This window comes from Phyllopteryx taeniolatus, chromosome 5 (genome assembly GCF_024500385.1).
Source record: "Phyllopteryx taeniolatus isolate TA_2022b chromosome 5, UOR_Ptae_1.2, whole genome shotgun sequence".
Classification (NCBI taxonomy): Eukaryota; Metazoa; Chordata; class Actinopteri; order Syngnathiformes; family Syngnathidae; genus Phyllopteryx; species Phyllopteryx taeniolatus.
In genome coordinates this window covers 5,231,333-5,245,374 of record NC_084506.1, presented here as the reverse complement: position 1 = coordinate 5,245,374, position 14,042 = coordinate 5,231,333, and the positions used below count along the sequence as shown (strand labels likewise).

The 14,042-nt window shown below is 43.6% G+C and overlaps 1 protein-coding gene across 12 annotated transcripts in view; it reads left to right on the top strand.

The window, feature by feature from the left end:
• The window catches only part of ppp6r3 (protein phosphatase 6, regulatory subunit 3), a 70,368-nt gene that overhangs the window by 15,341 nt on the left and 40,985 nt on the right, over nt 1-14,042 (top strand). For all 12 annotated transcript variants that reach the window (XM_061773451.1, XM_061773448.1, XM_061773441.1 and 9 more), the window contains exons 6-12: nt 2,725-2,790; nt 3,148-3,260; nt 3,508-3,621; nt 4,799-4,925; nt 9,716-9,868; nt 10,424-10,573; nt 13,710-13,774. In XM_061773451.1, the coding sequence (XP_061629435.1) occupies nt 2,725-2,790; nt 3,148-3,260; nt 3,508-3,621; nt 4,799-4,925; nt 9,716-9,868; nt 10,424-10,573; nt 13,710-13,774 (788 nt within the window). The remainder of the gene's footprint in view (nt 1-2,724; nt 2,791-3,147; nt 3,261-3,507; nt 3,622-4,798; nt 4,926-9,715; nt 9,869-10,423; nt 10,574-13,709; nt 13,775-14,042) is intronic.

Below are 14,042 nucleotides of genomic sequence, written 5' to 3'. Positions count from 1 at the left end.
CTCCGGTCGGCCGCCTCAGCAATGGAGGCGCGGAACATGGTCCACTCGGACTCGATGTCCCCCGCCTCCCCCGGAACATGAGCAAAGTTCTGTCGGAGGTGGGAGTTGAAACTCCTTCTGACGGGATTCTGCCAGACGTTCCCAGCAGACCCTCACAATACGTTTGGGCCTGCCACGTCGGACCGGCATCTTCCCCCACCATCGGAGCCAACTCACCACCAGGTGGTGATCAGTTGACAGCTCCGCCCCTCTCTTCACCCGAGTGTCCAAGACATGCGGCCGCAAGTCCGATGACACGACCACAAAGTCGATCATCGAACTGCGACCTAGGGTGTCCTGGTGCCAAGTGCACGTGTGGACACCCTTATGCTTGAACATGGTGTTCGTTATGGACAATCCGTGACGAGCACAGAAGTCCAATAACAGAACACCGCTTGGGTTCTGATCGGGGGGGCCGTTCCTCCCAATCGCGCCCTTCCAGGTCTCACTGTCATTGCCCACGTGAGCATTGAAGTCCCCCAACAGAACAATGGAGTCCCCAGCGGGAGCGCTCTCCAGCACCCCCTCCAAGGACTCCAAAAAGGGTGGGTACTCTGAACTGCTGTTTGGTGCATAGGCACAAACAACAGTCAGGACCCGTCCCCCCACCCGAAGGCGGAGGGAGGCTACCCTCTCGTCCACCGGGGTGAACCCCAACGTACAGGCGCCGAGCCGGGGGGCAATAAGTATACCCACACCTGCTCGGCGCCTCTCACCATGGGCAACTCCAGAGTGGAAGAGAGTCCAACCCCTCTCGAGAGGACTGGTACCAGAGCCCCAGGTGTGTGTGGAGGCGAGTCCGACTATATCGAGTCGGAACTTCTCGACCTCACACACCAGCTCGGGCTCCTTCCCTGCCAGAGAGGTGACATTCCACGTCCCTAGAGCCAGCTTCTGTAGCCGGGGATCGGATCGCCAAGGTCCCCGCCTTCGGCCACCGCCCAGCTCACACTGCACCCGACCCCTATGGCCCCTCCCACAGGTGGTGAGCCCATGGGAAGGGGGACCCACGTTACCCTTTCGGGCTGTGCCCGGCCGGGCCCCATGGGTGCAGGCCCGGCCACCAGGCGCTTGCCTTCGAGCCCCACCACCAGGTTTAGCATGACAGGATGAATGAAAATATCTCAAGAATCCATAATTGAGAACTAAAATGAATACGAAGTAAGCTACTTTGGTTTGAAAATGACATTTTAGGGCAGTTCCATATAGGGTTGGGCATTGTTTGAATTCGAGCGATTCCAGTCCTGATTCCGGTTCCTTATTTCAATTCCGGTTCCAAACGATTCTCGATTCCGATTCTTTTAGGGGGCTGGGTCAAAAACGTTTGCATGGTTTAAATAAAGGGTGTCCAAATTATGAACATTTCTTAGAAGCCCGCAGCATACCGTAATTTCTTGTAATTTAGAAAACTTTTCTTTGGACATGATACCAGTACGAGTATTCTGATGCACGTGATGATTCCCCGATGCTTCAAACCAGGGGTGTCAAACCCATTTTTCTTGCCAGGCATATCGTAGTTATGGTTTCCCTTTGAGGGCCATTATGACGGTGATCCCATATAAATGTATGAGCTCCTCATACAGGTATTAGTACAAATTCCAATAAAGTTGGGATGTGGTGTAAAACAGAATACAATGATTTGAAAATCCTTTTCAACCTACATTAAAACTGAACATGAGAAGACAAAGACAAATCAATGTTCAAACTGATGAACGCCCCCCTCTCCCCCAAATCTTCTCAGATTTTGAATTTGATGCCTGCAACACGTTCCAAAAAAGCTGGGACAGGGTCAATAAAATACTGGGAAAGTTGAGGAATGCAAAAAAAAAACAAAAACGTTTGGAACGTTCCGTAGGTGAACAGGTTAATTGGAAACAGGTGTGAGTGTCACGATTGATTGGAGATAAAAAGAGCATCCCCAAAAGGCTCAGTTGTTCGCACGTAAAGATTTGGCGAAGCTCACGACTTTTTGAACAACTGCATTAGCAAATAGTCCAACAGTTTAAGAATGTTTCTCAATGTAAAATTATGAATTTAGGGGTTTCATCATCTATGGTCCATAATATCAAAAGATTGAGAAGGTGGAAAAATCTCTGCATGTAAGCGGAAAGGCTGAAAACCAAACTTAAATGCCTGTGATCTTAAATGCCTCAGGTGGCACTTCATTAAAAACCAGCATCATTGTGTAAAGTATATTGCCATCTGGGCTCAGGAACACTTGTGAAAACCATTGTCAGTTTAGACAGTTTGTCGCTACGTCTACAAATGCAAGTTACAACTCTACCATGCAAAGTGAAATCCAAATATCAACAACACCCAGAAACGCTGCTGGCTTCCCTGGGCCCAAGCTCATCTGAGATGGTCTGACGCAAAGTGGTAAAGTGTGCTGTGGTCTGACGAGTCCACATTTCAAATCCTGCGCGTCATGTCCTTCAAGCCAAAAAGGAGGACTTACTGGATGTGAGATTTTCATTTTGTCCTAAGTGTCGGTGGCTGGTAGCGGCAGTCTTCACGAGTACCCGATGCCTTGAAATGAGGCCAGTATTGGCCGGATACATTGATCAACAATGACCGTAGTAACAGCTCCGTTGTAAACTGAAGCAAGGTTACTGGGTTTGTATTTGCTTAATATAGGTGACAGATTACTCTTTTTTTTTTAAGGTGATTTCACTTCTCTCGTTTCAGTGGCTAAATCAGGAAAATATAATTCAGAGGCTTGTGGGCATGGTACAACCCTCTCAGGATGAGGATGTAAGTTTAACACTCTTTTTTTCCTCCACCACAATTTAGATGCCATGATCACACTGGGGAAAAAGTCAGTTTGGTGTCAGTCCAGATGAAACATTCTGTTGACATGACAACTTGCACATATGTAACATACTGCTACCTGTGATTCTTAGATTTAGATTTTTTTTTTAGTACACCAACCCCCCCCCAAAAAAAAGTTTTTCATATTGTCATCATCAGGTGTTGTGTGTAGAAATTTGAGGACGAATTAATTTAAGGCATGACAAACTGCAAAAAGTAATGCACTAACTATACTTTATAGATGCATTGCACGTTATTATTACTATTATTACTACTTATAAAAATGTACTCTTCACACAGAGACACTCCAACGCCTCACAGTCACTGTGCGAGATCATTAGACTGAGCAGAGACCAGATGTTCCAGGTCCAGGGATGCCCACAGCCAGATCCATTACTGGCTACACTTGAAAAGTATGTTTTGTTAATACAAGCAGTGCTTAACAAATGTATAGATCAATAACACTTTGGCTCAGTCACCAAAAAGAAAAGCTGTTTGTCTTTTCAATAATCATTTTGAAGCCACATGCAGTATGTAATTCATGATTAATGATTTCGGATTCACGAAGACAGTAAATTCAAGCTCTTACAATAGTTTATGAGCAGCTGTGCCTAACAGATGTGGTAAATAAATCGAATGAATCTTCTTGTCTGTCTTTAGGCAGACCACAGTGGAGAAGCTGCTGTCTCATATCTTCGATAAGGAGAAGAATGAATCTGCAATTGTCAGTGTTATCCAGATCCTTCTTACGTTGTTTGAGACAAGACGACCAGCGTATGTCCTGTGATCTCTCCCATTCTTTCCACTTTCATTTTGACACGACAAAGGAATTTGCAAGATGCCAAATAGATAGTTTCTCATTAATCAGAGCATATTTAAAATCCTATTGCAAAACTTCATGTTCCAGATAAATATTTTAAAGATGAGGTGAAGCACTCTTCTAATTCCCCCCTTTTCTTTTGGATGAAACTACTGTTTCAACAAAAATGCAGTAGTGTGAACTTGAAACACCCATTGTCACTGCATTGAAGAGACAACAGGAAGCAGAGCTGGAGGTGCCGCAAATGAAAATATTGAAGTTCTCTTTAGGAGTGACCAGGTTGGATAGGATTAGAAATGAGCTCATCATAGTGACAGGCAATGTTAGATGTTTTGGATAATGTTTTAGAGAGAGCAGACTTAAATGGTTTGGAAATGTCCAGAGGAGATAGTGTGAGTGTATTGGTAGAAGCATGATGGGGATGGAGCTGCCAGCGTAGCGAGCTTAAGGAAGACCTAAGAGAAAGTTGTGAGCTCTAGTGAGGGAAGACATGAGAGCAGTTGGCGTTAGAGGAGGCTGCAGAAGATAGGTGTAACCTGTCTGTTTTTGCCTCTGCGTTGTGTTCTTGGTTTCGCTAGCATAGTGGCTGGCAATCCTGCGCCGTGGACGACACCGGCGTTCAAATCCACGCTTTCACCGTGCTGCGGATTGGGAGTCCAGTGTCCTTCCTGACCATTGAACTAAACGCCTGGGGACGCTAACTCCGCAGCCAGCACCCGCACAACCTAGCTGGCTCCCGTTACATAGGCTTACATGGAAAAGGATGGTGCGCTCTGGCGACCCCTGACGGAACCAAAAGGAAAGGAAGAACTTGAAACACCCATTCTCTATACGAAGTCAGTTTAAAAAATAAACATTCTTCGTAGGGGGAAAAGGATATCTATCGATCAAGAAATGGCCAGTTAAGGTCAGTTATTGCGTCACAATTACGTTAAATCAATCAGAAGGGTGGATTTGGTGTTTTCAGTTTTAGTATTTTCACCAGGATATCTGATGGAGAAATAATAAAACAATCGAAAAACCAAGCTTCAACAGGCTTGACCTTGACGCTAATGTGTTTAATATACTCTGTTGTAAATAGCGTCATATTACCCAGTGTCACTGAGAATGTTATGGGTGTTTCTCTTCAAGGTTTGAGGGCCATATGGAATGCTCCCCTAGCATGTCCCACCCTTCATTCTCAGTCAACCATAGCATCTTGGAGGCTGTGAGACCACGACTTAAAGATTTTCATCAACTACTGCTGGATCCCCCGAAGGTAAATTGGGACAAACACAGCATAGTTGTTTGCAGTATTTAACATAGTTGTGTGTGTGTGTGTGTGTGTGTGTGTGTGTGTGTGTGTGTGTGTGTGTATATATATATATATATATATATATATATATATATTTGTTTTTAAACCTGTCCTGTTCAGCTGCATGGCCTTACAGAATGGTGACTGTATGCCTTTGTGCTCGAACAGTTTTGCTGTGCAACAGGGGAGTTTGAACTACTCCCTCTGCTTACAAAATACAAATACAATGTCTGTATTCAGACCCCCTTAAATATTTTACTATTATATTTTAGCCATTTGATAAAATCATTTAAGTTCATTTTGTTCCCTCATTAATGTACACACAGCACCCCATATTGACAGAAAAAAACAATTGTTGAAATTTTTGCAGATTTATTAAAAAAAGAAAAACTGAAATGTCACACAGCCATAAGTCTTCAGATCCTTTGCTGTGACACATAGATTTAACTCTGGTGCTGTCCATTTCTTCTGATCATCCTTCAGATGCTTCTGCACCTTCATTGGAGTCCAGCTGTGTTTGATTATACTGATTGGACTTGATTAGGAAAGCCACACACCTGTCTATATAAGACCTTACAGCTCACAGTGCTTGTCAGAGCAAATGAGAATCATGAAGTCAAAGGAACTACCTGAAGAGCTCAGAGACAGAATTGTGGCAAGGCACAGACCTGGCCAAGGTTACAAAAAAAAATTCTGCTGCACTTAAGGTTCCTAAGAGCACAGTGGCCTCTATAATCCTTAAATGGAAGACGTTTGGGACGAACAGAACCCTTCCTACAGCTTGCCGTCCGGCCAAACTGAGCAATCGGGGAAGAAGGACCTTGGTGAGAGAGGTAAAGAAGAACCCTAAGATCACTGTGGCTGAGCTCCATAGATGCAGTTGGGAGATGGGAGAAAGTTCAAGAAAATCAACCATCACTGCAGGTCTGATGAGACCAAGATAGAACTTTTTGGCATTAATTCTAAGCGGTATGTGTGGAGAGAACCATGCTCTGCTCATCACCTACCCGATACAGTCCCAATAGTAAAGCATGGTGGTGGCAGCATCATGCTGCTGGGCTGTTTTTCAGCTGCAGGGACAGGCTGACTGGTTGCAATCGAAGGAAAGATGAATGCAGCCAAGTACAAGGATATCCTGGATGAAAACTTTCTCCAGAGTGCTCAGGACCTCAGACTGGGCCGAAGATTCACCTTCCAACAAGACAATGACCCTAAGCACACAGGTAAAATAACGAATGAGTGGCTTCAGAACAACTCGTGACTGTTCTTGAATGGCCCAGCCAGAGCACTGACTTAAACTCAATTGAGCATCTCTGGAAAGACCTGAAAATGGCTCTCCACTCCACGCCACTCCTTTATCTTGGCTTTGTGGTTTGGGTTGTTGTTGTGTTGGAAGGTGAATCGACGCCCTAGTCTGAGTTCCAGAGCACTCTGGAGCAAGTTCTCTCGAGTAAATTCTTTATATTTGGCAGCTCTCATCTTACCCTCGATGCGAACTAGTCGCCCAGTTCCTGCGGCAGAAAAACATGGTGGTTTCCACCACCATGCTTCACAATAGGGATGGTGTTAGCCAGGTCATAAGCAGTGCCTCTTCTTCTCCGGATATGACGCTTGCAATCCGTCTTTTGGGAAACTCCAAACGGGTTGCCACCTGCCTTTTAGTGAGAAGTGGCTTCCGTCTGGCCACTCTAGCATAAAGATCTGATCGCTGGAGTGCGTTTCTCCTATCTCTGCAAGGGAACACTGGAGCTCTGCCTTAGTGACCATCAGGTTTTTGTTTATCTCTCTGACAAAGGCCTTTCTTCCGTGGTTACTCAGCTTTGTTAGACGGCCAGGTCTAAGGAGGGTCCTGGTGGTTCCAAACTTCTTCCATTTCCGAATAATCGAGACCACAGTACATATCACCTGTCCAATACAGTCCTAACAGTGAAGCTTGGGGGTGGCAGCATCATGCTGTGGGGGTGTTTTTCAACTGCAGGGACAGGACAACTGGTTGCAATCGAAGGAAAGATGAATGTGGCCAAGTATAGGGGTATCCTGGACAAAAACCTTCAGAGTGCTCAGGACCTCAGACTGGCCTAAGGTTCACCTTCCAACAAGACAATGACCCTAAGCACACAGCTAAAATAATGGAGTGGCTTTAGAACAACTCCGTGACTGTTCTTGAATGGCCCAGACAGAGCCCTAACTTAAACCCAATTGAGCATCTCTGGAGACACCTGAAAATGGCTGCCCACCAACGTTCACCATCCAACCTGACAGAACAGGAGAGGATTGCAAGGAGGAATGGCAGATTATCCCCAAATTCAGGTGTGAAAAACTTGTTGCATCATTCCCAAAAAGACTCATGGCTGTATTAGCTCAAGAGGGTGCTTCTACTAAATACTGAGCGAAGGGTGTGAATAATTATGTCTGTATGATATTTGTTTTTCTTTTTCAATAGATCTGCAAAAATTTCAACAATTCCGTTTTTTTCTGTCAATATGGGGTGCTGTGTGTACATTGAGGAAAAAAAAGAACTTAAATGATTTTAGCAAATGGCTGCAATATCACAGAGTGAAAACTTTAAGGGGTCTGAATACTTTCCGTACCCACTGTACATACAATTGCTAACCTGCATGTCACTCACTCAACTTTTTGACGGAAGCCGTTCAGTGAGGCGACTTTGCAGACATATTTAAAAGTGTCTTTTGGGTTGGCCTGAGTGCCGTTTAATCAGAATGTAATATCACATCATGTCTCCTTGTATTAACCCGCGGTGACATATACGCCGCCTACAACGCACAGGGGAGTGTGTGTGGTTGTGGGCGAGTGCAAGATCTTTGTACCTTTGGATTATTTTGTCACTTATTAACCTTTAAAATGTCAGAAATTTAATAAAACCGATCTTTTTTTACCCAATCTCGATCAGCTGAAACTCATGTGATCAAAAATCGGGGTCGATTGGCTCTGGACCTCCCTGCTGAAAGGTTTGGAGGGCTACTGAACATTTCCTGCTCACATTGCACAAAACGTATTGTGAAAGCAACTCAAGGCAAAGGAAAATTGTTTACCTGATCTCAACAAAAAGCATGATTTTTCTGGTATCGAAGGCAGCAAGACCCACAAATGAGCAGCAAGTGAAGGCTTGGCAAAGCATAGAATTTTGTGAAGTCAACCTTCTAACTTCAGACTGTAAATTATTTTCATCCAAGTATTAAAGTTTGGTGGTGTGTTCCTGTAAAATCATGTTTGTGTCATTGTGCAAATATGCCGTATCCATCCATCAATCACTTCCTCCAGGTTGTCATACTAGGAGAGTTTTTCATTATTTTCTTTTTCTTAAATCCAGCTCAATAGGTTTTCTACAAGAATGTGACCCTCACATCAGAATCAGAATCATTTTTATTTTGCCAAGTATGTCCAAAAAACACACAAGGAATTTGTCTCCGGTAGTTGGAGCCGCTCTAGTAGGACAACAGACAATCAATTGACAGAGAATACTTCTGAGACATAAAGACATTGAGAAAAACACTGAGCAATAAAAGGTTGCTAGTAATCTGGTGATGCCGGTACATAAAAAAAAAAAAATATATATATATTTTTTTTGTGGACAATTGTGCAAAAAGATGCATAGTCCTCTAGCAATTACAGAGGTTTGAATGACTGATATAGCAATAGTCCAGTGCAATGACCATTGTGCAAAGGGCGTCGAGACTTCAAGGAATGTATGCAGTTTAAAGTGACTAGTAGTGCGATAATGGGACAATGTCGATTGTGCAAATGTTGCAGATACTCCTCAGTCAGTGTGCAAGTGGGGCAGATGCTACTCTGGCATGAGTGGCCAGTATTGGTCAACAACAGATATGCAAATATGTGTTGTCGCAAGACTAATACAGTGAGTGCACGAGTAATGTATAATTGGCCCGACAGAAATGTGACAACAAACTCAAGACAAAAAATTGGCGGCATGTTGCAATGGAATTGTAAGTTAGCTGTTTAAGAACATTGCATGTTCCATACAGCCATCCCTTTACTAAACCACAGTTTTCTATTTCCAGCGACTTTTGATACTCCTGATCCTGAGTCATTTTGATGAAATGTATCATTTTTGGCACTGATGCCGAAATCTTTTTTTTAGTTTGAGGCAGAGGTTTCTTGACATTAATGCTTCTTTTTTTTAATGACATGTAATAGTCCATGTGTTCTTGTTCAGCTGATTTTTTTGTAAGCTGTATTGGGCAGCACAAGGCTTAGTGGTTAAAACATCTCAGCCAAGACGTTCTGGGTTCAAATCTCTGCTAAGGTCCTCTGTGTGGAGGTTACATATTCTCTTTGTACTTGCATGGGTTTTCTCTGTGTACGGCGACTTCCTAATCCATTCCGAAAACATGCACGTTAGTTTAATTGAAGACTGAATTGTCCATAGTCGTCAGTGTGTGTAGGTGTCTGTCTGTATCAGCCCTGTGATTGACTGGTGACCAGTCCAGGGTGTACCCCGCCTTTCTGCCAACATGAGCTGGGATCTGCTCCAGTGACACTAATGAGGACAAGCAGTATAGAAAATGGATGCATGGCTGTATTGTTCTCCAACATTAGCTGGGATAGGCGCCAGTGAGACGAATGAGGACAGGTGGTATAGAAAATGGATGTATTCTAATTTTAAGAGCTGGTAAAGAAATGTTTTTTTATTTCCTGCTAGATAGATACAATTTTGCATGGTTTTATATCCGAGTTAGGTATTTGTATTCTAAAAAGTATATTCTCTCTAACAGAATGACATGATGAGGACAACGTGGGGAGTGCTTGATCCTCCTGTGGGTAACACTCGGCTCCATGTGGTCAGACTAGTGGTCAGCCTGTTGCAAACCAACACTCCCTGTATCAGTAAAGAGCTCATTCACCTCAACACCCTGGGAGTAATACTTGTGAGTATTACATTTTCATCTCAGTAATAATATTCATACTAAAATAATGATAAATATTACTTTTTTAAATAAAAAAATCTCTTTGAAAGCATAAGAGTATGAGTACACTTAAGACACTTCTGCAGTGCCTCCCCTTCGTCTTGAAACCAGATGTCGCCAACATGGTGCCGGTGGCCACCAGGTTACCTCAAAGACCACATGAGTAGCCCATGGGACTGTTTAAAAAATACCTAACAAGTGATGGGACCTACATTTTTTAATCAATCAATCAAATTTCTTAATTTAGAAGTGTATTTCAAACTGAAAAAGGGTAATGTTCTGGAAAAAAGAAAAAAATCTTAAGGTTCTGGAAAAAAGAAAAAAATCTTAAGGGTGAATTCGCGATCAAACTAAAAATCCTACTGTTTATGAACAGGTGTGATAAAGGTTTTATGATGTCGAGGAATTTTTTTATTTTTTTCCAGGGTGGTAGACCAGCATCCCGGAACAGATTATATTTGACCTGGAAGATTTCACTGTAATGGGTAATAATTATAACCCTGTCATTTTTCATAGGATATGTATTTCAGATACATCTGGAACAACTTCCTCCACATTCAGGTGGAAATCTGTACAGCTGTGATTTTGGTCATGCCTCCTTTTACCACTGACGTCCAGCTAGACACAGAACAGGAAAATGCCAGAGAGAGCATCCTCGTCAGAGATGTAAGATGAAAATGCAACAAACCATTCTTTTAAATCGATGTATTGCCCAGCTCGACTGTCTAATCAGAAATGTTAATTACTGTACATATTTTTTTAGATGAATTAAAAAAATAACCACTAGGTATTAAATTTGAACAAACCCATGTAAAAATTTTTTTAATCTTCTAATGTCCAAATGAGACCATACAACTTTTTTTTTTTAAAGAATATTATTTTCTATGGGTCCTTTAACTTCAACAATTAAATTGCAAAGGTAACAAATGTCTTGTGGGCGTGGTGTAACAATAAGCTGGTTGCTGTGTTCACGACCGAAATATAGCCAACACATGTTGAAACTTCTTTTGATTTAGTTACAGTTTAGTCTATTTTGGGTAGCAGTCTGCAAGTGTTGTGAAGGCATCACTTGTGCATACCTCTTTCTCAAGTCACCTCTGCAGATTTCCACTTGGATTAAGGCTTTGCCTGCCTGGCTCATTACTAAACTTCATTTTTTTCTTCAAGAGATTCTTTTGATTTTTATGTATGCTTGGGTTCCTTGTGTTGCCTAAATTCGAAATTTCTGTTCAGCTTCAGCTTTCACAGTAGCAGACATCTTAAGGTTTTGGGCCCAACTTACTGTTATAAATTATTCATAATATTTGAAAGAACATCCAGTGATCATTACAGTACCTACGTTTCTATATTTTCTCCACTTTTTCATAACCGTATCTACTTTGTTTTCTGTACTCTTTTACCGACTTTCAGTAGAGTGGCCCTTGGGCTTAGTTTACATGGTTAATCGGCCACTGCCCTGGGCGGGGGCGATGGTGGCGTCTGAGTCGGAAGCTAATCGTCTTTTGGCTAGATGGAGTGTCCTGATCGTACGCTAATAGGTTACATCTGAAAAAAATGGGAAATTCTACGATGGCTTCTGAATTTTATTTGGGGTTACTGTGTCACTTAAAGCGGAAGACCAGAGGTAAAAACTTCCTGTTATATTGTAAATGCCCATATCTTCTTTATCTGAGGCAAGTTACTTAAATCTACTAAGTATTTATTCTAAAAAATACTTTTAAAATACAGCATCGTAAGCCACCATTTTTGCGTCATTCCATGTGCAATAGCCGTGAAAATGTGACGTAACACCGTCCCTCCTTCGGTCGAAAGGGAGGACGTGACATCACTGCTAATGCAACTACTAGCTATCGCGTTCCCGTACATTCGAGCAAGCCTAGTTTGTTAAAAATGGATCGGTAGGAACTGCAACTGTGTCAGGCTGTCCGCATCAAAAGTATGCATGCAGATTCATTTTCACCTATTAAACTGCCTCGCAAAAGTACTCCGCCAGCTGTCGTGAGCCTACCGGGCACTAGGGTAGCTAGATGCTATCCACTAACACCGGTGAGGTAGCACTGTATTCTACCATTTGATCAGTGACAGTGTAATACATTGAGCGTATTAGCTATTGAACATGATTTGGGGATGTTCTGTTGATGTTGGTGGCAACAGTATATGATGGTAATCTAAACTGCAGTTAGGACAGCATCCAGTCAAGGAATCCAAGTCCGACCGGCGGGGCTGCTCTGGGCTGGCTACCGCTGCATTCGTGCCGGAAGCCTTGAAGAGCTGTGGAGACTGGCTTCAAAATAAAAGCCGAACAATTCTTAGAGCATTGAATCGATCGGAACTGGACTGTTTTCTTTGTCCAGCCTTTGTCCAAGACAAGTCCGATGACACGACCACAAAGTCGATCATCGAACTGCGACCTAGGGTGTCCTGGTGCCAAGTGCACGTGTGTACACCATTATGCTTGAACATGGTGTTCGTTATGGACAATCCGTGATGTGCACAGAGGTCCAATAACAGAACACCGCTCGGGTTCTGATCGGGGGGGCCGTTCCTCTCAATCACGCCCTTCCAGGTCTCGCTGTCATTGCCCACTTGAGCATTGAAGTCCCCCAGCAGAACGATGGAGTCCCCAGTGGGAGCGCTCTCCAGCACCCCCTCTAAGGACTCCAAAAAGGGTGGGTACTCTGAACTGCTGTTTGGTGCATAGGCACAAACAACAGTCAGGACCCGTCCCCCCACACGAAGGCGGAGTGAGGCTACCCTCTCGTCCACCGGGGTGAAACCCAACGTACAGGCGCAGAGCCGGGGGGCAATAAGTATACCCACACCTGCTCGGCGCCTCTCACCGTGGGCAACTCCAGAGTGGAAGAGAGTCCAACCCCTCTCGAGAGGACTGGTACCAGAGCCCAAGCTGTGTGTGAAGGGGAGTCCGACTATATCTAGTCGGAACTTCTCGACCTCACACACCAGCTCGGGCTCCTTCGATGCCAGAGAGGTGACATTCCACATCCCTAGAGCCAGCTTCTGTCGCTGGAGATCGGATCGCCAAGGTCCCCGCCTTTGGCCACTGCCCACCTCGCACTGCACCCGACCCCTATGGCCCCTCTCACAGGTGGTGAGCCCATGGGAAGGGGGACCCACGTTACCATTTCGGGGCTGTGCCCGGCTGGGCCCCATGGGTGCAGCCCCGGCCACCAGGCGCTCGCCTTCGAGCCCCACCTCCAGGCCTGGCTCCAGAGGGGGGCCCCGGTGACCCGCCTCCGGGAAAGGGAAAACTAAGTCCATTGTTTGTCGTCATCATAAGGGGTTTTTAGAGCTGTGCTTTGTCTGGTCCCTCACCTAGGACCTGTTTGCCATGGGTGACCCTGCCAGGGGCATAAAGCCCCGGACAACTTAGCTCCTAGGATCATTGGGACACACAAACCCCTCCACCCCGATAAGGTGACGGCTCAAGGAGGAGTGTATGTATTATATAGATGATGATTAATATTTAATCATTAAAAATTGATTAAGCTGTCGTAATCATTTTCAGTTGAAAATAATATCAAGGAGTGATATGTCTACATCAAACACAATTTAAATATTAATTGAAAATACAATGGTACTTTTATGGTAGACTCTGGGGGCAGGGCTTTGGGTTTTTATTTCCTTTCAAACCCGACCAACTCCCAATTCATTTCTCAAGGTAAGGTCTTGTACTCTACTACATTTGAAACAGTTGTCTTTTATTTTATACCCTTTTTTTTTTTTTTTTTTTTTTGATGAAATTAATTAACAGTTAACTTTTTTTTGTAATTCTCCCCAACAGTTGTTTCAAAAATGCCATTTCATACAGAGAATCGTTGAAGCTTGGAACACTAATGAAAAGGAGCAGTGAGTATTGTTTTTATTTAATTTAATTTTTTTATATGGGGTTAGCTTCGTTAAATGTAGGTTTCTGAAAATATTTTTGGATCAGTAAAAAGTTATTTGTGTGGGATTGTACCTGTGGAATCAAGTACAGATTGGATGCTTGCCTTTCCTTTTGTGTTGTAGAGACAGGGGTTGGCAACTATTTTCCTGATGATTTAGTTGCGGGCCAAAATTACATTTTCACCAAGCAAACCCTGCTTTTCCTACTCAAAATAAAGTTTTTTCTTAA